The sequence below is a fragment of the Coffea eugenioides genome, chromosome 7 (assembly GCF_003713205.1).
Source record: "Coffea eugenioides isolate CCC68of chromosome 7, Ceug_1.0, whole genome shotgun sequence".
NCBI classification, from domain to species: Eukaryota; Viridiplantae; Streptophyta; class Magnoliopsida; order Gentianales; family Rubiaceae; genus Coffea; species Coffea eugenioides.
The window spans coordinates 39,041,584-39,065,269 of NC_040041.1; the positions used below are offsets into that span (position 1 = coordinate 39,041,584).

Sequence of the window (23,686 nt, forward strand, 5' to 3'; positions counted from 1 at the left end):
ATCTCTCTCTAATGGATGAAACTAATGAATATCCCTTCCTAAACCCTAAAGCATCCCTTATTAACATATTTATATGAACCCTTGCAAAGAAACAAAACTCTAAAACTAAGGATTAGGATGAAATTTCAAGAAAAATGGTGGTGTATATTTTTCCTAACCCTTTGATGAAATTTATTAGGTGTTAAAGAATAAGATTTCAACAAGATGAGTTGTATTTGTACTAACAAACTTGGAGAGAAAGAAAGAAAGAATAAACAAAGAAGAAATTATGCCATGAAATTTCCAGTACAAAACACGTACCAACAACAATGAAAAAGAAGAAACGCGTGCATGCTGTGGTAAAATTTTTTTTTTTTTTGGAAAGGAAAGAAATGGGCCGGCGGGCCTCTTTACTTTAATGCTTTTATTTTCTTTTGCATGGGTTTTTTTTTTACTTCATTTGGGTTTTGAGTGGGTTTATTTTGGGGTTTAAGAATTAGGTTTGGGGTTTAAAGAAAAATAAGTTATTTTCCTTGATTTCTTTTCTTTCTTGAACAAACCTACAAAATAAAATTAAAATGATTACTTAAGCAATTTTTATTGAAAATAAGCAAAAAATAAAATAAAATAAAATAATAGTAAACTTAAGATCAAGAAAATTTTGGTGTCTGCAGACTTCACTTATAAAAACAAGGACCTGTTTGGCAAATGGATTTTTTGGGTTCTTGTATAAAATTTTACTATAAATAATTGTAAAATTTGTAGAAAAAAATTTTAAGGTGTGTAAATTTTTTTCTTTTTCTTTCATTTTCTTTCCTTTCTTCTTCTCCTCCTCTACCCCAACTTTGCTCTTCCTTCTCCCTTCCTTCCCACTATCGCCCGACAACATTGTCGTCGCCAGTTGATATTGATAGCCCTGTCTTTTTCTTTTCTCCCTCCTCCTCTGCTTTTCCCCTCTCTTCTCCTTCTTTCTTCCTCTCTCTCCTTCTCCACTTTCCTTCTTTCTGCTTGCCACCCTTTCTCTCCCATTGCGACTTTTGATTGAGTAGAAGAGGAGAGGACGGGAGGAGGAAGGAGGAGAAAGAGGGAGAGGAGGCGGATGGGAGGAGGAGAAGAGGAGAGAGGAGAGTGAGAGGAGGATGAGGGAAAAAAAAGGAGGTTGTCGACGGCTGGCGGTAGAGATGGTGGTGGATTAAAGTGTGGAAACGAAGAAGAAAAAAGGAAAGAAAGGAAAAAAAATTTTGTGTGCTTTTGGGTATTTTGAAGTGTATATGTTAAAAAATTGAAATTTTTTTTGAGATTCCATTGTTAAAGTTGTTAAAAAACTTATAAAAGAAAAACTTAACAAAAATTCTGTTTGCTAAATAAGGCACAAGTTTAAAACATAAACGAACAAGAGCAGATAGTATCTCTAAAGTAAATAGGAGATATGTATTTATGGTTCCGAACTAGGAATGGCAACGGGGTGGGGGAGGGGTCCTGTCCCATTGTCTACTACTTCCCTCCGTCCTCACCCCGCCTCACATCTCTCACGTGGGTACTCGTGGAGTTAATAGAAATTTGTCACATAATTTAATTATAATCAAATTTAGCAAATAATTAAGCACTAAAATGTCAACACATCACCAAATCATTATCCATTGTAATCCATAAAAAAAAAGAAAGGATATTGGCTTTTCCCTCCGTAGTGAGAGTTCAAACTTTTCTCTCTCTTGGGAAGAGAGCCATTTTCTCTCTGTTCATGAGAGTTCAAAAGTGTTCAAAAATCTGCAGTTGGCTCCAAAAATTTGCCCTTGAACCAAGCATTTACAAGAAAAGCTTCGATCTTGTTAACAAGTAGGGATTCGTAAGGACACAAACCTCTGTTTTCTTCACTGAAAGTTACAAAATCAGCTCAAACAAGTGGAAAGGAGGAGTTATAGCTGGATCAGAAATAAACACGCCTTAGAGAAAAAAGCACTAAATGCTTCTAGACGCCATACGGACAAGTTAACCTTGAGTGGGGGACAAGGAGGTGGATCGCACTAGCGGAGCACCCAGGTCACCAGTCGTTGCTTGAGACAGGTACCTTTAAAAACTTTTTACTACAGTTCCTTGCATTATACGAAGGTGCACTAATTCAGGTCTCAGTGTTTAGCTTCCTACAAGCAGCTTCTGTGGGAACTTTTCTTTTTTTCTCTTTTTCTCTGTTAAGCTTTGGGTGGTGGTTGTTAGATTTGTTAGGATATCAGTGTGACATTCCATAAGTATCTCCTTTGAATATGATGGCAGAAGAGCTAGCAGACATATTAAGAAAGTTTGCCCTGTCTGAGGAGGAGTTAGGGGGAGCAGCGTTGGATCTTGGAGATGTGAACACTGCAATACAAGAATGTTAGGCCAGCTTGGTTGGAAAAATAGTGGGAGAAAAAATGGCTAACTTTGTGGGAGTTAAAAATTTTGTTAACATGGCTTGGGGGTACCCCAAGGATCTGGTGATAGTTGAACTTGGACCCAACCTTTTTCAATTCTTCTTACCAGCTGAAAAGGAGCGGGAAAGGATCTTAGGGGGTGGCCCCTGGATTCTGGATAATCAAATCCTGGTGATAAACAAATGGACAGAAGGGATTGAGGAAGATGATATGGCTTTTAGAACTTCACCACTTTGGATCCAAGTTTGGAACCTACCTGTGCATTGGATATCAAAAGATGTGGGACAGAAGATTGGGAAGGTGTTCACAGGAGTCAGAGAAGTGATAGTTCCCCAAATAGGAGGCAAGGAAGGAAGGCATTTAAAAATCCTAGTGGAAGCAGATATTTCCAAGCCTCTGATGAGAGGAACAACAGTCCAGTTAAATGGAATTCTTAAGTGGTTGCCCTTTAGGTATGAAAGGTGCCCAGATTTTTATTACAAATGTGGGATAGTGGGGCATAGTGAAAGAGGTTGCAAAGCAGAGATGGGAGTGGGAAAGGATAAGGTGGATAATCAGTATGGACCGTGGATGAGAGCAAGCTGGGGAAAGGGATCACCACAGAAAGGCCAGTCAGACAACAGATATACAAAGGGTAGAACTGTCTGGGGTTTTAAAAATGGTGAGCTGATACCTAAGGAGGGAGGTAGTGCTAAAGGGATAGGTACAGGGGAGGATGTATAGAAGGGGAATGTTAGAAATAAGTTGGGCAGTAAGTCAAGCTCCAACCTGGAGCTTAAAGGATAGCTAACGGACGAATATTTCTTGGGAGGGGACACAGATGGCTAGAATATAGTTCAAGGGAATCAAGGAAAAGGTAAGAGTGAAGGTGCTGCTGGTAGTATGGGAAGAGGCCTGGAAATAAGAATACCAGTAGGGAAGGGAAGGATCACAAGTGTTGAAGGGCTTGAAAAGGAACTGGCAAAAAGGAAAAAGCAATATGAATGGGAGGTAACACTGCCGGATAACTTTAAACAGCAAGAGGAGGAAAGCCAAGGGGGTCTAGCGAAGGTTAAGGAGAATATGGAGATTGTGGATAAAGAAGAAACAGTACATATGGAAACGGACTCTCGAGAACAGAAGCAGGAACCAAATGTCAAACAAGTAAAGGGAGGGAGGAGGCAGTACAAACCACAAGTTAAAGCCAGACGGCCCTTGAAGGAGCTGAATGGTATTAATGTGATACTGGAAAATCAAGCAAAGAGAAAGAGTAGCCAGTTAGAGATGGAAATGGAGGATATTGAGATGTCAGAGATGAATTTAAAGAGGAGCAAGAAGAGTGATGGACTAGGAGGTGACGAGATCAGTTCTGAGGGGGTGGAGGCCAGCCTAACCTGGTCTCCCCAAGGACAATGAGAGTGCTGGTGTGGAATTGCTAAGGTGCGGGGAGCCCCTTGACAATTCCCCAACTGAATGAGGCTAATAACCTCCTCTCCCCAAATATGATCTTTCTCAGTGAGACTAAGAACAAAGCAAGGTGTATGGAGAATGTTAGGAAAAAACTTGGGTTTGATGAGAGTATAATATTGGAAGCTATGAACAGGTCAGGTGGAATGGCCTTGATGTGGAAAAGGGAAGTTAAAGTGGTTCAGGTTCTCCAATCAGCTTTCACTCTGGAAGCTCATCTGAACGACCAGGAGTCATAACAAAACTGGTGGTTTATAGGTCTGTACGCTAGCTGTGATGCTCTTATTAGGAAGGAACAATGGAAAGTTATTAAGGAAAGAAGTAAATTGTGGGGTGACAAGTGGATCATTGCGGGGACTTTAATGATATCATTTCAAATGATGAGAAGTGGGGTGGAAGAATCAGAGAGGAGTGGACCTTTAGGGACTTTAGGAACTTCATTGATACCAACAACTTGGTGGACATTGGTTTTGTGGGCAACCCCTGGACCTGGTCGAACAACTGGGATAGGAAGGTTGAAGTCAAGGAAAAGTTGGATAGAGCTTTGCCCAGTACAGAATGGTTCCAAGTTTTTGAGAGAGCATTGTGTAAACATGTGGAAAATAGTGGGTCTGACCACGGTATGCTGCTAATTGACTCATGCCCCCCAGTTGGAAAAAAGAAAAAGAGATTTTATTTTGATAAAAGGTGGTTAAACAAGGAAGGCATGGATCAGGCAGTGGAAAGAGCTTGGAACGTGGAGTGGGAGGGATCCAGGATGTTTAAGATTAAAAAAAAGATCGCCAATTGTAGGATAGAGTTACTGAAGTGGAGGAATAATTTTCAGGAGAATTCAAGAAGGAGAATTGAGGAGGTGAAGGATAAGATGGGGAAGATCAGAAAAGGGTCAGACCAAAATAGTCGAGGGAGATATAAGGAATTGAAAAACCAACTGAGGCTAGCATATGAGGATGAGGAATTGTTTTGGAGTCAAAAGGCTAGAGTAAATTGGTTAAGGGAAGGGGATCGGAATACTCAGTACTTCCATGCATGTGTCAAAGGCAGAAGGAACCGGAATAAGATACTTAACATACAAAGGGAAGATGGGACATGGACCAAAAATGAACAAGAGATTGGGGTAGAAGTTGAGGAGTATTACCAAAAGCTGTTCACTAGTCCTGGAGGGCAGTGTTTGGAGGAGATACTTGATGGAATCCCACACTCGATCACTGATCAAATAAACAACAACTTAACCAAAGCTGTAGATGAAAAAGAAGTAAAGAAAGCTTTGTTCTCAATGAATCCTAATAAAGCCCCAGGGCCAGACGGAATGTCCCCTTTTTTTTTTCAAAAGTTCTGGTATCTCATCAAAAAAGATATGGTTAAGGCTATTCAAAGTTTTTTTCATTCCTGCCACATGGTTAAGGCCATAAACAGTATAGTCATTTCCCTCATTCCCAAAATAGATAATCCTACTGACGTGAAGCATTATAGACCCATCAGCCTTTGCAATGTGATCTACAAAGTGATATCTAAAATTCTTGCTAATAGACTGAAAAATGTTTTGGACCTCTGCATAAGCAAAAACCAAGCTGCTTTTGTTCCAGGAAGACAAATACTAGACAATGTGATTCTCTCACATGAATTTTTGCACCATTTGGAAAAACAAAAGGCAAGGAAATGCAGGTTTCTTGGCTTTAAAGTTGGACATGTCTAAAGCATATGACAGGGTGGAATGGAGGTTCTTGGAGGCGATAATGAAGAAAATGGGTTTTTGCAACAAATGGATCACTTGGATCATGAGCTGTATTGCCACCGTCACATACTCCTTCAACATCAATGGGGAGCACAAAGGCTTTGTCACTCCAAAAAGAGGTATAAGACAAGGTGATCCACTGTCACCTTATCTATTCCTCTTGTGCTCAGAAGGAATGTCTAACCTCCTCAAAAAAGCTGAAGAGAGCAAGAAAATCACAGAATGAAGATTAGCAGGAGAGGTCCATCAATCACTCACTTAGTTTTTGCTGATGACTCTTTAATATTCTGTAAAGCGGAGGCCAACCAAGCTAAGGAACTAATGCACCTTTTAAAGATGTATGAGGACAGTTCAGGTCAAGTGGTCAATATAGAGAAGTCCTCAGTTTTCTTTAGCAAAAACACGGCTGATGCCAAGAAGGATGAAGTTTGCAGGGAGCTGGGAAAAATTCAGAAAGTCAGCCAAGGGAAGTACTTGGGGCTCCCAATGGTGATCACTAGAACTAAGGAACAGGTGTTTGGGTTTGTGAAGGAAAATTGCCAAAAAAGAATTAACTCCTGGAAGAACAAGTTCTTGAGTGCTGCAGGAAAAGAGGTATTACTTAAGGCAGTGACACTGGCGATGCCTACTTACGCCATGTCATGTTTTAAGCTGTTCTCCAAATTGTGCAAAGACATTAGCAGTATGATGTCCAGATTCTGGTGGGGGGAGACAGAGGGGAAAAGCAAACATAATGATGTTCTTGGAAAAAAGTGACACAAGATAAGGAAAGTGGAGGTCTGGGTTTTAAGGACTTGCAGTGTTTCAACAAAGCACTATTGGGGAAACAGGTGTGGAGGCTATTAACAAGACCAAACTTATTAGTGAGTAAGGTTCTCAAAACCAAATACCACCCCAATGAGTCAATTTTCAGATGTAAGGTGCCTAAAACATCCTCATGGATCTGGCAGAGCATGATGGGAACAAGACAAGCGGTGGAAGAAGGAACTTGAAGGAAAATAGGAAATAGGAGAGGTACAAGGATATGGGATGACAAATGGATACCAGATAATCTACAAGGGAAGCCAACAACTGTGAAGCCGCAAAGCTGTAATCTCAACACAGTGGACCAATTAATCTCTAATTTCAGGTGGAACAGACCAGTGGTGTTCAGGTTCTTCAATAGTGAAGACGCAAACAAGATATTAAAGATCTCTTTAAGTCTAACAGGAAGAGAGGATAGCAACTTTTGGATACATAGTGGGTGTGGACAATACACTGTGAGGTCTGCACACAAAGAACTGAACAAGAAGCAACATCAGGAGAGGAGTGGCCATAAGAGGGAGGATAGCCCAAGCGAGAGTCACGAAAGTAGGCAAGGGTGGAAGCAGCTGTGGAAGTTGAATGTCAAACAAAAGCTAAAAGTCTTCATCTGGAAAGGCATGAACAATGCGCTACCAGTTAATGAGTTAATTTTTGTGAGAACTAAGATAGGAGATCCCATTTGTACAGGCTGTGGAGAAGAAGAAGAAACAGTGGAACACTTATTCTTTCGATGCAAGAATGCAGAACAGGTGTGGAATATATCACCTGTAAAATGGGATGGGATAGATGATCAAAGAGGGGATTTTAAGAGATGGTGGAATGCATTAGCAGGAGCAAGATACAGGAAGGAAGGGCTGGAGCATATAGGACTAACGGTTAACATACTGTGGCAGCTGTGGAAAGCAAGGAATGAACGAGTATTCCAGGGAACTGAAAAGCAACCGTTACAAGTAATACAAAAAGCCACACAAGAATGGAGGGAACACTTGATAGCTATGGAAGGGAACAGGAGTCTGAGCATTCCGGAAACAATTGATGCAAGTGACAGTGTAGGCCTTTTCACAAGCGAGGAGGAGAGTGTCAATGTCGAAGTGGCTATAACTCACAAAGGTGAAGGCCAGGTGGTAGGGGTTGGAGTGATTGCAACAGATAACAGGGGCCAGGAAAAAGCTACGTGGGCTATGAGAGAAAGGAGTATGGGACACAGCCTTTTGGACTATGCAGAAGCAATGAAAATAGTAATGGTAAAAGTAAGAGCATAATACTGGTCAGCTATAAAGATTGGAATCATGGACTAACAGTTGCTAAGACAACTATGGTCAGGTAGGTCCAAAGATATCAGGTTATTTGCACAAGTGGAGGAGATTAATAGCCTAAGATCAATGTTTAGGCAATGCTCATTTTATCTGCTCCAAGATGAACAAAGACTTAGGAGTAGACAGATCAGTTTATATGCTACATGCATTCTTTTTGATGAAGAACGACTGGTTCCTTAGTGTCTCTGTACACTATGTATAGTGTGATTGGGTCTTTACCCATACTTTTGTAAAGTTACTATGATTATGAATATAATCTTCTAACGTTTTCGAAAAAAAAAAGTAATCCATAAAAAAATAAAAAACAACTACTTGAATACAATCCAACATGATGAACAAATACAACTAAAGTAATCAAATTTTCACTTTTGAAATAAATACAATCACTAAGTCATTATTGTATTTTTTTGAAGAAAAAAGTGTTATTATGTTAAGTGTAATTAGGAATTTAGTATAAATGTATTAGTAAATTTAGTATACTAATTAATAATTTTTATTAGTTGACATGTATAATTATTAGTTGACATATACTAATACACATTATATGATACTTATAACTAATAATATCAATATTATAAGTTTGAAACTAATTAAATTAAATATTATATATCTATACATATAAACATATATATATACACGTATGTATATATATTATATATTTATTTATTAACGGGTGGCGGGACACCCCCACTCCCGCCCCGTTTTCTAACGGGAGAAAAAAATTTCCCCCTACCCATAGTCCCCGCCTCAATTGCTATCCTATTCCTAACGATCTAATTACTTTGAAATAATAACGATCTAATTACTTTGAAATGAAATTCTTGTTAGGAACTTTCTATTACACAATCTCACACCTAATTGGCTAAGTTATTGTGCAATCACTTTAGGACTAAGGATTTGAAACAATTCAAACATATTACTTTTTTTTTAACTCATAAATACAAGTTTAATGTGTGAAACGAACCAGCTCAATTGACCACTTCAAAAAGGCAAAGTAAAGTAAAAGAGAAGCACAATTCACATACTTATACATTTTGGAGGACCAAATAATCATGAAACCACTTTTCATTGCTTCCTCCCCTCAGCAAAGCATATTCTTTCCCATTTGCTATTACAATTAAACTATTAAGTCGGATTCTCTCTCTTTTTCTCGCCATTAGATACAAAAAAAATATATACATATAATCATCCAAATCATAGAGTCGGACTCATTTGCCCTAAATCGAAAAACCCTAGAAATCGAGTCTTCAATTTTTCCTTTTCTCTGTCCAGTTTCAGTCCCTGATCTGATCGATCTGAAAATATGGATGAAGAATACGATGTGATTGTGCTTGGAACCGGTCTCAAGGAGTGCATCCTCAGTGGTCTCCTCTCCGTCGATGGCCTTAAGGTTTCCTTTCAACTTTTTGTCCTTTCTTTATGCATATTTCCATTTTTTTCCAATCCGTTTTTGATTGAAGTTTTCATTTTCAGCTCAATCAATTCCCAAATTGTGGATTTGATGTTTCGTTCACCGTTTTTGGTTTTATTCTGTAGGCAGTAAATTCGAGGTTTTGAGATCGATGGGTACCATAAAATTAGTTGTACTTTAGCCGGGAAAGTTGTTAAGTTGCTGTGGATTGCTATTCGGGTTGACAGAGTGTGGAGGTCGAAGGATTCGTATTGTTTATGTTTAGTCAAATAAATTATTAGATGGAAGTGCAAGATTGTATATTTTTAGTGTTTAGCTTGTACTAACATGGGTAATCATTGAAAGAGTAAATGTTTCTAATCTGTGTTTTGTGCTAGTGTGAGTTTGCTTGTTATTAAGAAAGTTGCAAGAGAATTTTTTCTTGGCTGGATGATCTATGCAAGATTGTTTACAATTTGGTCTGTAAATGCAGCTTATAGTATCTGTCATTTGGGGAAACATGGTTGGGCTTAATTAGACATACTGATTTAAAGGCGAGAATGGATCTAATCGTGTATGATTTGTGGTATAATGTGAAAAATCCATTCTTAATATATATATATACATACTGTACAATGGTTGAATAGTTGTAAACTTCTGAAGAAGAAAACATTGATTTAGGGCATGTCTACAGTTTCTAGAATTGAAGCAATAAGCTCTTGGAGAAAATGAGCATTTTGGTCTTCTGATTTGGGTTGGTTTGCGATTGTGGAGATAAAGGGAAAGAAATAAATTAATCTTATAGAATTTGGAATTTCATTTTTTGTGGGAATTGGATATGGAAATGATATTAATGAAACTTCTTTTGTTTTGGTAAAAGTATTTCTATTGCATGTAAATGATAGTAATGAAACTTCTTTAGTTGTAAAAAGTATTACTATTGCTTTTCCTTTCTTTCCAGAATACAAATGTGTTGTTTCTTTATTAGGCTTTAGTAATTACCAAAACTACGATTCAGAGTTTTTATAAATTTCCTTGGCTATTTATTTTCTTAGTCCTCGGTCTGAAGTTGTTGTGATGCTTCATTTTTTTTTTTAATAGGTTCTGCATATGGATAGAAATGACTATTATGGAGGAGAATCTACTTCACTTAATCTTGTTCAGGTATATATCCTGGATGTTTGAAGGGCTGTAGATGCAACCTTTTGAACTTTTTGACATTTTCTATGGCATGATTCATTGCAGCTATGGAAGAAGTTCAGAGGAAGTGATAATCCTCCATCAAACCTCGGTTCTAGCCGGGATTACAATGTTGACATGATGCCAAAGGTTTTTCTTCTTTTTTTCTTTTTTTTTGAAGGTTTTGATTTACACTCTTAAGAAATTTTTGTTTGTCTTTGATACTGATTCTCATGCTGACTAACTTGTTTTTCTTTTCAGTTTATAATGGCAAATGGTGGTCTTGTAAGGGTCCTCATTCATACTGATGTAACTAAATACTTGTACTTCAAGGCTGTTGATGGTAGCTTTGTCTATAGCAAGGGCAAGGTATAATAATATCCTTCGAAATAAAAAATCCCTGTATCTGGCAACTATGAATTGTTCAAGTAATCATCTTAAGTTTCAAGTTCTGTACTGCAACAGGTTCACAAGGTTCCTGCAACTGACATGGAGGCCCTTAAATCTCCTTTGATGGGTATTTTTGAGAAGCGTCGTGCTCGCAAGTTCTTCATATATGTCCAGGCTTATAATGAGAATGATCCAAAAACACATGAAGGGATGGATCTGACACGAGTGACTACTAGGGAGTTCATTGCGTATGTCATTAGTCTTAAAACACTTGCTCTAAGCATGTATCAAAAAAGTTTTGAAGTCCAATGTTGGGAATGGTCTCTGTAGTTTGTGTACTGTGTTAAGAATTTTTCAAGTTATCTGGTTTGTGAACCAGAATCTACTTTCTCAGTAAAAGAATGTGGACTAACTTGGATTCTGCTTATTGACAGAAAATTTGGTCTTGATGACAACACTATGGACTTTATTGGCCATGCATTGGCACTCTATAGAGATGATCACTACTTGGATGAGCCTGCATTGGACACTGTTAAGAGAGTAAAGGTAAGAACATATTTTGAGGCACTGGTTGTATATTGCTTTTGAGGTTTTGATTAATGATGAGTGAATTTTTGCTGCACTTGTCTAAATTCTCTTAATAATCTGACAGTTGTATGAGGAGTCTCTAGCTCGTTTTGGAGGAGGTTCACCGTACATTTACCCTCTGTATGGGTTGGGAGAGCTTCCTCAGGTTTGCCTATTACTGTTCTTCCTGCTGCTGTTTGAAGTAGACTCTGGCGTGTATGCGGGGCCATGCTCTTTTATCTCTTCTTAATCTTCAGTTGTTACTTCGATTATATGTCAGCTATAACTGTCTGTTAAATTTCTCATTGAACACTCTTATGTACTTGAAATTTTACATTGACATTTAGGCATTCGCTCGTTTAAGTGCTGTCTATGGTGGGACCTATATGTTGAACAAACCTGAGTGCAAGGTACGTGTTGTCATGACTCCTTTACTATTTCCCAAACTTCTAAGAGAAGTAACAAACTAAGGGACAAAGAGGACAGAATACTAGGATGATTATGCATTTATGTAAAAGATCAACACGTGACATGGAGTTGCACTCAATTTCCAGGTAGAGTTCGATGAGGAAGGAAAAGTCTTGGGTGTCACATCCGAAGGGGAAACAGCTAAGTGCAAGAAAGTTGTTTGTGATCCTTCCTACTTGCCCAACAAGGTACTTTACCTCATACTGCAGTTTCTTTCTGTAAAAAGGTTCCTTGAGCTTTCAAGATTCGGGCTTTGTAGATGTTCTAACTTTATGCCAAGGATAAAGTTAATGTTTACTTTTGTCTTTCTTTATCAGCCAGTATGCTAGAAGCAGGGATATCTTAAATCTCCTATACAAGTTTCCAAGTGTTGTTTGTACAGCCTAAAATGTGTATTTTTCCAGGTTAGGAAAGTTGGAAAAGTTGCTCGAGCAATTGCAATTATGAGCCATCCCATTCCAAACACCAATGATTCTCATTCAGTGCAGATTATTCTCCCTCAGAAACAGTTGGGTCGCCGCTCAGACATGTGAGTATATGTCTGATGGCTTGAAAATAACCTCTTTTATGATCATCTTCTTTTTGTTGTAAAATATTCTTGAGTTTAATACAGACAATTTGTATCAGAAGAAATGCTGGAATGATATTTTCCCAGGGCATACTTCACTTGTTAAAACGGTAGTTTGGCAAAATGAGTTCTCCCTTATGTCACTCAGAAAACCATGTTTTTGTCAGTTTGTTCCTGCTATTAAGTTTTGTACGAGTGTTACGACGAAGCAAAAGTGATATTGAAGGAGAAGCTTATGCGGAGATTGATAAAATAATAGTAGTTGCTTCTGCTCTGTGGCATGTTCATTTCTCATCATTCTTTCTTTTTTCGCATGCAACTCTATTATTTTGAATTTCATTGCCTTCTTGAAAGGAAGGGTCTGAAAAAACTGCTTGATCGTGTTGATGGTACAATTGGTTTTGTCTTGTTCTGTAATTGTTTTTATCGGTAACAAGTAAATTTATAGCATTTGACATTCAAAGGTGCCGACTAATTTATCTGACTTATTGGAACTGTTGGTTTTGTAGGTATGTATTCTGTTCTTCTTACTCTCACAATGTTGCACCAAAAGGAAAGTTCATTGCATTTGTCTCGACAGAAGCTGAGACTGATCACCCTGAGACTGAACTTAAGCCGGGGATAGATCTTCTTGGGCCTGTGGACGAGATATTCTTTGATATTTATGACAGATATGAACCAGTCAATGAGCCTTCTCTTGACAATTGTTTCGTATCAACAGTGAGTGTCTCTTGACTGTCATTTTCGTGAGACTGCTTCATTATGAAACTTCTCTCACATGGCGTACCTTTTGTTCAATGAAACAGAGTTATGATCCGACAACTCATTTTGAGTCAACTGTTGTGGATGTGCTCAATATGTATACCATGATCACTGGAAAGGTAGGGATGAAAGTGCTTGAGTTTTGGAGTACAGATATTTCTACGTGTCGTTTTTAACTGCATGTTCTGGTTGTGGATTTATTTTTGTTAGTCTGATGCTTCTATGCATGCTCAGTGCTGGTTCCTTCTATCTAGTCAATCCATTGATAATTCTTTACCGGAACTTGGTTTAACATTTTAACCACTAGATTTACATTCTTCAGTTATACGTTGACGCAGGATATTTAATCAGCACACTGATATATGCTTAGTTTTAGTAGACTTAGAGAGTTTTAAAACCTCTGAGATTTGCAGCTCATTGTGAGCTGAATTTTATCATACGTGGATGATGTTTATAGATATTGATGCTAATTGGGAACATAGCTTGCTACAGGCTGTTACATATGAATTCAAAACTAAGTAAAAAATTAGCAGATTTGCTGAAATTAGGCAAGAAGGAGAAGAGGGAGGAGAGAAGAAAAGTCAGGGTTCACACCTAAGAGAGAGATCTTCAAAATTTTGTTCAAAATTGCCCTGAGTATTGACTCTGTCTGAATATACTTTTAGATCATTCAATCATTAGTAGTGACAGTTACCCTGCTTTGCATGATGGTATATGTTATAGGTATCTAGAAAATTTTTTAGTTGAACGTGCAAGTTTGATTAATGAGTATAAATGTTTTTGGTTTACACAACGAATAGGATTTGTTTATGGTGAAGTACTGATCGTGTGTTCCTCTTACTGTGGAAGGTGGTGCTAAGATAACTGTTAAAACAAATCAGGATAAACATATTTAAGATGGTCTAATGCTTAGGTTGTACAGTAGATTGATTATCTGTTCTAATTCATGTTGTACATGTTAATATATGATGTGTCTGTGGAGTTGAATCAGATGCGTATAGGGAATTCCGACATTTTCGTTGAGACTTTGCATGCAAATTGGTTTTTTCTTTAACAAATAGTCCATAAGATAATAAATAAATGCAAAAGAGAGTCCATTCCAAGACGATATAATTTAGTACACCTACGGGGAATCAACGGTTGGTTACTAGTATGGTTTATAGGGATTGTGAAGTGTGGGTAGGAGAAAAGAGATTGTTAGGGGATTTGATAAGTCTGGTCATTAAGGGCTATGATGTGATATTGGGTATGGATTGGCTAGCCAGGTACAATGCCCAACTGGATTGTAAAACAAAAGTGGTCGAATTCCGCATTCCTGGTGAGGCGACCTTAAGGTTGGATATAAGGGGTCGGTTAGCCTCATCTGCTTTGATTTCGGGCATTCGGGCTCGGAAATTGCTAAGTAGAGGGGCACAAGGATTTTTGGCCTTTTTTATTAACACCCCCACAGATAAGTTGAAAGTGGAGGATGTGCCCATAGTGAAGGAATTTTCGGACGTGTTTCCTGATGAGTTGGTAGCTTTGCCTCCGGAAAGAGAAATTGAATTCAAAATAGACCTGCTACCGGGATCCTCACCTATCTCTAAAACACCATACCGAATGGCTCCTGCCGAACTCAAGGAGCTAAAGTTACAATTACAGGACCTTCTGGAGCGGGGATTCATTCAAGAGAGTGGGTCTCCTTGGGGAGCTCCTGTATTGTTTGTGAAGAAAAAAGATGGTGGTTTGAGGATGTGTATTGATTATCGGGGCCTGAATAATATTACAATTAAAAATAAGTATCCACTGCCCCATATCGATGAGCTATTTGATCAGTTGCAAGGAGCGGTGGTCTTCTCGAAACTGGACCTCCGCCAAGGGTATTACCAGTTATTAATCAGAAAGGAGGATATTCTGAAAACCGCCTTCAACTCGAGATATGGGCATTACGAGTTCGCAGTTATGCCCTTTGGATTAACCAATGCTCCTGCCGCCTTCATGGATTTAATGCATAGGGTTTTTAAGCCCTACCTGGATCGCTTTGCAGTGGTCTTCATCGATGATATCCTGGTCTATTCCAAGACCCGTAAAGAGCATGAGCAACACTTGAAGACTGTCTTGCAAACCCTGAGAGACCATCAACTGTATGCCAAGTTCAGCAAGTGCGAATTTTGGCTGGAGAAAATTGCTTTTCTGGGGCACGTAATTTCTCAAGAGGGTATTTCAGTCGACCCGGCGAAAGTAGAGGCTGTGACTAATTGGAAGAGGCCAGAAACTCCCACAGAGGTCCGCAGCTTTCTAGGACTGGCTGGATATTACCGGCGTTTTATCAAGGACTTCTCCAAACTAGCCGGTCCTCTAACCGATTTGACGAAGAAACAAGGTCGGTTCTTATGGAACGCCCGAAGTGAGACAAGTTTTCAAGAATTAAAGAAAAGATTGACCATGGCTCCAGTTCTAGTCTTACCAAACGGGGTGGACGGATATGCTGTGTACACTGATGTATCCCGAGAAGGCCTGGGTTGTGTATTAATGCAAAACCGAAATGTGATCTCTTTTGCCTCGAGGAAGTTAAAACCCCACGAGCAAAATTACCCGACCCACGATCTGGAGCTAGCTGCAGTTGTTTTTGCTCTGAAGAAGTGGAGGCACTACTTATATGGAGTAACTTTCGAGGTTTACTTCGATCATAAAAGCCTGAGGTATCTTTTCTCACAGAAGGAATTAAACATGAGGCAGCGACGGTGGATGGAATTTCTGGAGGATTACGACTGTACCATCAACTACCATCCGGGAAAAGCAAACGTGGTGGCCGATGCCCTAAGTCGCAAAGCTCAGGTCGCGAGTCTAATGATCAAAGAGTGGGAATTGTTAGACTCCGTGTGTGAATGGAAACCCTGCCCTGGGAGCCATAAGGTGGGAAAAGGAGAAACCACTGATTTTAATTTTGGTCCTGAGGGTATTTTAAAATACCGAAACCGAATAGTGGTGCCGAAGGATGAATCGTTGAAAACGGAGATTCTAGAGGAAGCTCATCGATCCAAGTATACAATCCATCCGGGTAGTAGTAAGATGTATCAAGACCTGAAAGGAAATTCTTGGTGGGACAATATGAAGAAGGAAATTGCTCTGTACGTGCAAAAATGTCTCGTTTGCCAACAAGTTAAAGCAGAGTATCAAAAACCGTCGGGCTTGTTACAACCCCTTGAGATACCTGAATGGAAGTGGGAAAACATCACCATGGACTTCGTTTCAGGTTTGCCGCGAACGCAGCGAGGACACGATACCGTTTGGGTGATCGTCGATCGATTAACCAAGTCGGCCCATTTCTTACCGGTGAACATGAAGTATTCCATGGATAAGTTGGCTCAACTGTACATGGACGAGATTGTAAAGCTGCACGGTGTTCCGGTGAGCATCGTCTCTGATCGAGATCCACGTTTCATATCTCAGTTTTGGCAAAAGTTCCAGGAGACTCTAGGGACGAAACTCAACTTGAGCACGACCTATCACCCTCAGACGGATGGACAATCAGAACGAACCATTCAAACTCTCGAGGACTTGCTACGAACTTGCATTCTGGATTTTGGAGGCAACTGGGGTCAACACATGACCTTAGTAGAGTTTGCGTACAACAATAGCTACCATTCGTCGATTCAAATGGCTCCATATGAAGCACTATATGGACGAAAATGCCGATCACCAATTTACTGGGATGAGGTTGGCGAGAGAAAGGGATTAGATCCAACCACGATTCCATGGATGGAAGAGGCTCGAGAAAAGGTCAAGTTGATACGGCAACGACTCCAAACAGCTCAAAGCCGACAAAAGAGCTACGCAGACAATCGAAGAAAAGACTTGGAGTTCGAGGTTGGAGACCATGTATTTCTTAAAGTCACACCTTTACGAAGTGTCACAGCGGGCAAAGGAAAGAAGCTCCAACCGCGGTTCGTTGGACCCTACAAGATTCTTCAAAGAATAGGAGCGGTAGCGTATCGCTTAGAGCTGCCGTCCAGTCTCTCTCGAATTCACGACGTTTTCCACGTCTCGATGCTAAAGAAGTACTATCCTGACCCCTCCCATATCTTACAACCCGAGGAGATCGACGTGGACGAATCGCTTGCTTACGAAGAAAAACCTGTCCAAGTGCTTGACCGGAAAGTCAAAGAGCTAAGAAACAAGCAGATTCCATTGGTGAAGATACTGTGGAGAAACCATGGGGTAGAGGAAGCTACCTGGGAAGTGGAAGAAGAAATGCGAACGAAATACCCTAACCTTTTCGTGAGTTAAGGTGAGAAATTTCGAGGGCGAAATTCTTTTAAGGGGCAGAGAGTGTGAGAACGCGTAATTTTCATTTTCTAGGTTTCTCGTATTTTTATGGCTTGTTTTCTACATTTTGGTGCTTAGGAAAATTTCTAGATAATTTTAAGGAGCAGATATAATTTTTAGATGATTTTTCTAGTATCGAATAGGTTTTGAGAAATTAAGAGCGTATACCGGACGTGGGACCCACTAGTGCGAAAAGTTCAGAAAAATTCGGCCAACTAGGTTAAGTTTTGGATACTGGAATTAATTTATCGGGTGTTAAGAGATAATTAGAGGAGGCTAAGTGGATTGGTATAAGAGAGACAAGTTAGGTAAGTATTTAATAAAATGTGACAAGTGTCACCATTTGAGTGGTTTACCTTTAAGACCACTAAGCATGGTCTTACCATTTGACTTAAATAAACCAAAAATGACCAAAAATCATCAAAAATCCTCCATAAGTGGCCGGCCCTCTCTTTCTCTCTTTCTCTCTCTCTTACTCTAAGCACAAGGAAGAAAACTCTTCAAGCTTGCTCCAAATCATCAAAACCAACCATTGAAACTTGCAATTTCTCCATAAAACCTCTTCAATTAGTGTTTGTGAGTTGTTGTGTGAAGTTATTTGGAAAGTTAAGGTGACCAATTGCTCTCTCTCTCTTGTTTTTAAGGTGAGTTGTGAAGAACCACCCTCCTCCCTTAATTGATGCTTAAATCATGCTTAGTGGTAGTATGAGATGCAAGTTTATGGATTATTTCTTGATTTGTGGTTGAAGTGATGAAGTTTTATTATTTTTGGGGATTTTTCTGTTTTAATATAAGCATGATCGTGTGGCTATCTATGATGATTAGAAATGGTATATAATGACTCTAGGAGGTGGAAAAAGTGATTAATTGCAACCAATTTCTGGTTTGGAAGAAATTTCAGAAAATTAGGGTTCTAGTGGGAGCATTCTGCCCGAATTTTTAGCTCTTAGTTAGAGGCCGAATTGGGCTTGGCTTAAAACATGAAAGTTGTAGGGAATAACATTTTAGAGGTGCCTACCAAATTTCAGGTCAATCGGAGTAGTGTAGAATGAGAAAAGTCGAAATTACTATTGCTGTTCTGGTTTTACCCGAATGTAAGAATTGCGCCAGTAATTGGTTGTTTTGGCTGGAATTTCTTCCGAATTGGTTGTTGAGGCCTTCTGATGAAATGTATCCCTGTTTCTTAGATTTCATCTGGTTTTGGAATTTCAGGATTTGGACTTGGAGATCCTGAGTTATGATGTTTCCGCTAGAATGCGTTTTGTGAATCTGTTTTTACGGTTTTGATGTAGTATCTTGCATTTTTGACCTGTTTGCACTCAAAACTGGGTTGAGTGACCTTCTGTGATGTTGTAGCCCTGTCTTTTAGCTTCGAATCGGTGTATCGTACACCTTCATCCGACAATCGTAGTGAAATTGGTACCATTACCGCAAAACGAGGTCAAAAACTGTTTTTTTTCCGGGCCAAAGCTAATTGCATTTCCGAATTTTCTGGTTTCCTCTAATGTTTGTATATGCTTATGGAACCCTATTGGGGTCATGTTCGGCCTTGGTTTATGACTCGTTATCGAGTCTCATTGTATTTGTTTGCATGTTTTAGGGCGTGACGGTGGTGCACAACGTTCTTTTGACGGAAGTGCATGAAACCACATTTGCGAGTTTGGTGAGTGTACCACTCACTTGTATGTTAATATATGGCTTTGATACTTGAACTTGGTGCTTTGAATGTTAATTGCTTGAAGTGAAAGTGTACTTTATCACTCTCACTATGTGCTTTATATCATTGTTATCATGTGATTGAAATGTTACACGAAGTGTTACTTGAAATGAAAGTACATGGCTTGGTGTCGTTTGGACGAGTATCCAACGACTACAATTGTTATCAATGAGCTCAACCCCATTGGTAGTTGATTGAATCGAGCCGGCGAGGGCTTGGTCGTGCCAATTGATATGCCTTGGGGAAGTGTTATATGGAATCTTGTAGTATTCGAGACTCTCGATTCCGGTTTACTCGAGTAAAACCAAAGTGCAAGTGTTTGGATTTCGGGCCCGGTAGGGGTATGTTAGGTGGAAGGAGTGGAAGTAAAGTGGAGTCTACGGTTGGTACTTTTGAACATTGACGGAGATTCAATGACGTCCGATCAAGAAATGCAAACGAGGAAAGGGTTCTTGAGAGCCATCTGTATCCTTTTATCACTATATTTGACGTGTGTCTTTGCTTATTTTTACTATATTGAATGAAAGCTTGATGCTTATATGCACTTGGGTGCGTAAGTGATAGTATCTCACTGGGCAATTAGCTCACACCGTTCCTTTTGTTTTCCTTACAGGAATATGACTCTTTTTGGAATGAATCTTGATAGATGGTTGCCGAATGAACTAGATGTATATCTCTTTTGTATTGTATATGAAGTGAAACCCTAAATGTATCTTTAGGGCCGTTTTCACTTTCAATTTGGCAAACCGTGTATATATTAACTTTTGAGAACTTTTGTATGTCACTTTGGATTGTATTTGCTAAAGTTCAAGATGTGAATGTTTGTTTGATATTTGGTTGCGTTCTTACGGGTCGGTTACTATTCATGGCCGACTTCGGATTTCTTTTTTTTTTATTTTGGGTTATTTTGCCCTTTTTCCTTGTTTACGCGCGTTATAAGTTCCGGAACGAAATAGATCGCTCTAAACTGCACCGTTAGTCCTGGCGAGAGCTGGGCAGGCAGTCTGCTAACCCCTTTGGTTCGCCTTAGGGGAAGGTGGGGCTGTCACAATGAGGGCGCTAGACCAGCTTTTAAGCTGCTCTATGGCCTTGAAAAAATCACAAATTGCCCTCAACAGATCATCCTCAATGATCTCCAAACAGAATTGGTAGAAGCCCACACAAAAGCCATCTGGCCCTAGAGCACTATCAACACACATTGTGAAGACACAATCTCGCACCTCCTCCATATTAGGCAACTGCTGCCGTATATGATTGTCTGATTCCTTCACCTTTGGAACCTCAAAAGGCAGACTAAGAGGCCCCCTATGACCATTTGAAGAGAAAAACTCAGAATAAAAATCAATGGCTAAGATCTTAGTCTCCTCTGCAAATTCTAACCACACGCTCGACTCCTCCTTAGTGCGCGCAATAAAGTTCTTGCTCCTTCATTGTTCAACAACCGCATGAAAGAAAGCCATGTTGGCGTCCCTCTCCTTCAACCATTTAATACCTGCTTTTTGCTTCCAAAAGTCACATTCAATAACTAGCTGTCGCATATATTTTGCCCGTGCTTCTTGCAATCGAACCTTAGATATCTCGTCACAACACAAATCAAATTTTGATTGCCTTTGGTTATACACCTCCTCTACAGCTTTGACACAAGAGAAAATACTCCCAAACACCTTCCTACTCCATGAATTCAAACACTTCCTAACCCGCACACCTCAGACACTGGCTGTTGCCACTCCTCTTTGATGACCTCCAAAAATAAAGGATGAGTTCGCCAAACATTCAAAAAATGGAATCCTCCTATCCTTGAAATTCCTGGGCTGCATTTAATTAACAACGGCGCATGATCCGAGCGACCTCTTGCCAAATGAGATACCCGAGTGATGGGGTAACCATCCATCTAGTGGGAATTAGATAGTGCCCTATCTAACCTCTGTCACATGTGAGCATTAGTCCATGTGAACGGGTGACCATCGAAATCCACCATAGACAGCCCACACTTAAATATGGAAGAGTTAAATTCTTCCATATTAGTAATATTTGCTAGCGAACCACCTATACTTTCATCAACCGAAGAGACAATGTTAAAGCTCCCAGCTACCAGCCACGGAAGATTCAAGCCCTCACAAACATTCTCCAAATTTTGCCAGAGAGACCGCCTCCCTACCCTAGTGCATTTTGCATAGATCCCCGTGAAAACAAACGAGACACCCCAGCAAAATACTATGGAAGTGTGTGTGGTGACCCCACCTCTCCCTGAGGCGAACCAAAGGGTTCAGTGGGCCACCTGCCCAACTCTTGTCAAGACTCAAGCACTAGCTAAATAACAAGTCCTTTCGAAATAAAAGTCACATTCACATGGCCAATACAAAAGATCCCTAGCTAAATACAGTAGATTGTGATCGATACAATCTTGAAATATGCTACTAGCTCAACTTACAAAAGTTAAGTTCCCAACTTACAAAAACAACACTAAAGTTGGTACAACTAAGCTACAGCAAAAGATTCCAACAAGACCTGGCCCTTCCTAATCACTCGCCCAGGTGCTCGCCCCTATAAGGAAAACAAATCTCAACGGTGAGTTTTCGCCCCGTGAGGTTCCAAGAAAGTCATGCAACAACACGCCACATAACCATAGTTCACAACCATGCAAGTACACGTCAGGTACCCGACAATTAAGAATTTGCATTTCCATATAAAAGGATACGGGGCTCTCAACAGCATATTCAAGCACCTTGATCAAAATTTCGTTGACACTCCGTCAAAATTTTTTCCAAAATACTAACAATTATTTTACCACTTCACGTCATTCTCCAACCACCATTCAACCCCCTACTGGGCCCGCATGTCAAAATTTAAGAACTCGAAGATACCAGTTCAAATTCAAGAGCTCAAGTACAAGTTCAAGTTCATGTGACAAGTGACGAGACCTATGATTCGTCAATCATGCCAACCAAACCCTTACTGGCTCGACCCGACCAACTAACCAATGGGGTTTGGGGCCCCAAGCATGCAAGAAAGTCGATGGAATAATCACGCAATCAACCAACAAGTCAAGTACAAGCAAAGCAATTCATCTCATATCAATATCAAGTCACAAAGGAGCGAATATGATAAAGTACATCATCATCCCAATTTTAACAGTTCAAGAGTAACAAGAGCAAGTATTTCAAACAAGCGAACATGTCATTCAAGTAAGAGACATTGCACGAAAGCACTTTACATACACTTAGAACACTCACCACGGCAACCAGTTCAAGTGTTAGTCTTGGGTGCATTTCCGATCTCACTTCCCTATCCTAAAATCACATATATAAAGTGCCATGAAATTCACTATGCCAAGTCACATTATTCAAAAGAAAATCAAGCTCAAATTGGTTGGACAACTCCAACTTGAAGTTGGAAATGAAAGTAATAACAGTTTTAGGAAAACAGAATTTTTTCCAATTTTGCGCGACGCTATTTGAAAAATCATATCTCAAGCTTCTCAAGTCCAAAATTTATAAAATTTATACCATTGGAAAATAGACTCAAAGGGTTACAATTTCCCAGAAGAACCTTCGTATGATTCTGTCCCCAAATCAGTCAAAATCCAATCTCAAGTGGCTGCTTTATCCAGTAGAAAGATAGAGCAGGTATGTTAGATTCATCCTCAACCCTTACTCAAGTAGCGAGTACATCTACCTAACCCTCGAGTGCAAATTTGGGCAGCACGCCCTTTGTATTTACCTATTTTTCAACCATTTATGACTTCATTATTTTCCTCAATCAGTCCCAAAGTCACATACAGATAATCTCATTACAATAGCCGTTCAATAGACTCAATGTCATACAATTACAAAACCAAGCTATAAAAGTGACCGGAAATAAGGTTTAAGACATAGAACAAAAGACAGGTTCGATATCTCTTAGCGTATTGATCACAATTGAAGCTACGCTTATCGGATTGGGGTAAATTTTATACCGTTTCGAAGCTAAACCAAAGGGCTACAACTTTTATGAAGACAACTCAGCCCAGTTCATAGTTTATCTAGGTTGAATTTACAGATTACAGAACCAGAATTTCACTGTCAGGCTGGATAATAGCACTGGCTTCAAATGACAATAAATCAGACTTCACAAGTCCGATTGAGGCGTTTTCAGATGCGTTGGAAAGCTAAAACATAAGACTAAAACTTTTGGGTCTTAGCCAACTGCTAATTTAATACGGATCAAGGTGAAAAATGAAGCAATAATGATAAAATGTCAAAACTGTCCGCAAAACTCTACCTATGGCAGTCAAGGGTATTTTTGTCATTTCACATTTTACAGTGCTCGGTTTGAGGTGAAATTTTACAAACAACTATAAAACATCATTTCCTATAACTTTCATGTTTTAAGCTAACCCCAATTCAGCCTCCATCATGGCCGAATGGAACTGGTCAAAATAGGGCAGTGTAAGAACTCAAATCTGGAATTTAATGAATTTAAAGTGTAAACTTCACATTTCTAGCTTGAACCACTACTTCAACCTCCTATACAAGATTATAGACACCATATGCCATCTAAACAACAAGATATACAATTGAGCAATTCAAAACTCTAACTCACAAATCCACCACCACAATTATCAAAACTACTAGAATAACTATCATTAATCAAGAATCTAAGTTGCTACA

At 39.4% G+C, this 23,686-nt stretch overlaps 1 protein-coding gene across 1 annotated transcript; it reads left to right on the forward strand.

Annotated features, from left to right (window-relative positions):
• Nucleotides 1-8,722: 8,722 nt before the first annotated feature.
• LOC113777899 (guanosine nucleotide diphosphate dissociation inhibitor 2-like) lies at nucleotides 8,723-13,203 on the forward strand. The gene is made up of 12 exons (XM_027323129.1): nucleotides 8,723-9,078; nucleotides 10,180-10,242; nucleotides 10,324-10,407; nucleotides 10,519-10,626; nucleotides 10,723-10,895; nucleotides 11,082-11,193; nucleotides 11,300-11,380; nucleotides 11,562-11,624; nucleotides 11,769-11,870; nucleotides 12,087-12,211; nucleotides 12,760-12,970; nucleotides 13,057-13,203. The coding sequence occupies exons 1-12, from the start codon at nucleotides 8,992-8,994 to the stop codon at nucleotides 13,186-13,188; spliced, it is 1,341 nt and encodes a 446-aa protein (XP_027178930.1). The 5' UTR covers nucleotides 8,723-8,991; the 3' UTR covers nucleotides 13,189-13,203.
• The last annotated feature ends 10,483 nt before the right edge of the window (nucleotides 13,204-23,686 follow it).

Excerpts from the sequence above, each read along its gene's own strand:
- LOC113777899 (XM_027323129.1), top strand. The coding sequence starts at position 8,992 with ATGGATGAAGAATACGATGTGATTGTGCTTGGAACCGGTCTCAAGGAG. Across the intron at positions 10,408-10,518 it reads ATGTTGACATGATGCCAAAG|TTTATAATGGCAAATGGTGG; the intron begins GTTTTTCTTCTT and ends TTTTCTTTTCAG. Across the intron at positions 12,971-13,056 it reads ACAATTGTTTCGTATCAACA|AGTTATGATCCGACAACTCA; the intron begins GTGAGTGTCTCT and ends TCAATGAAACAG.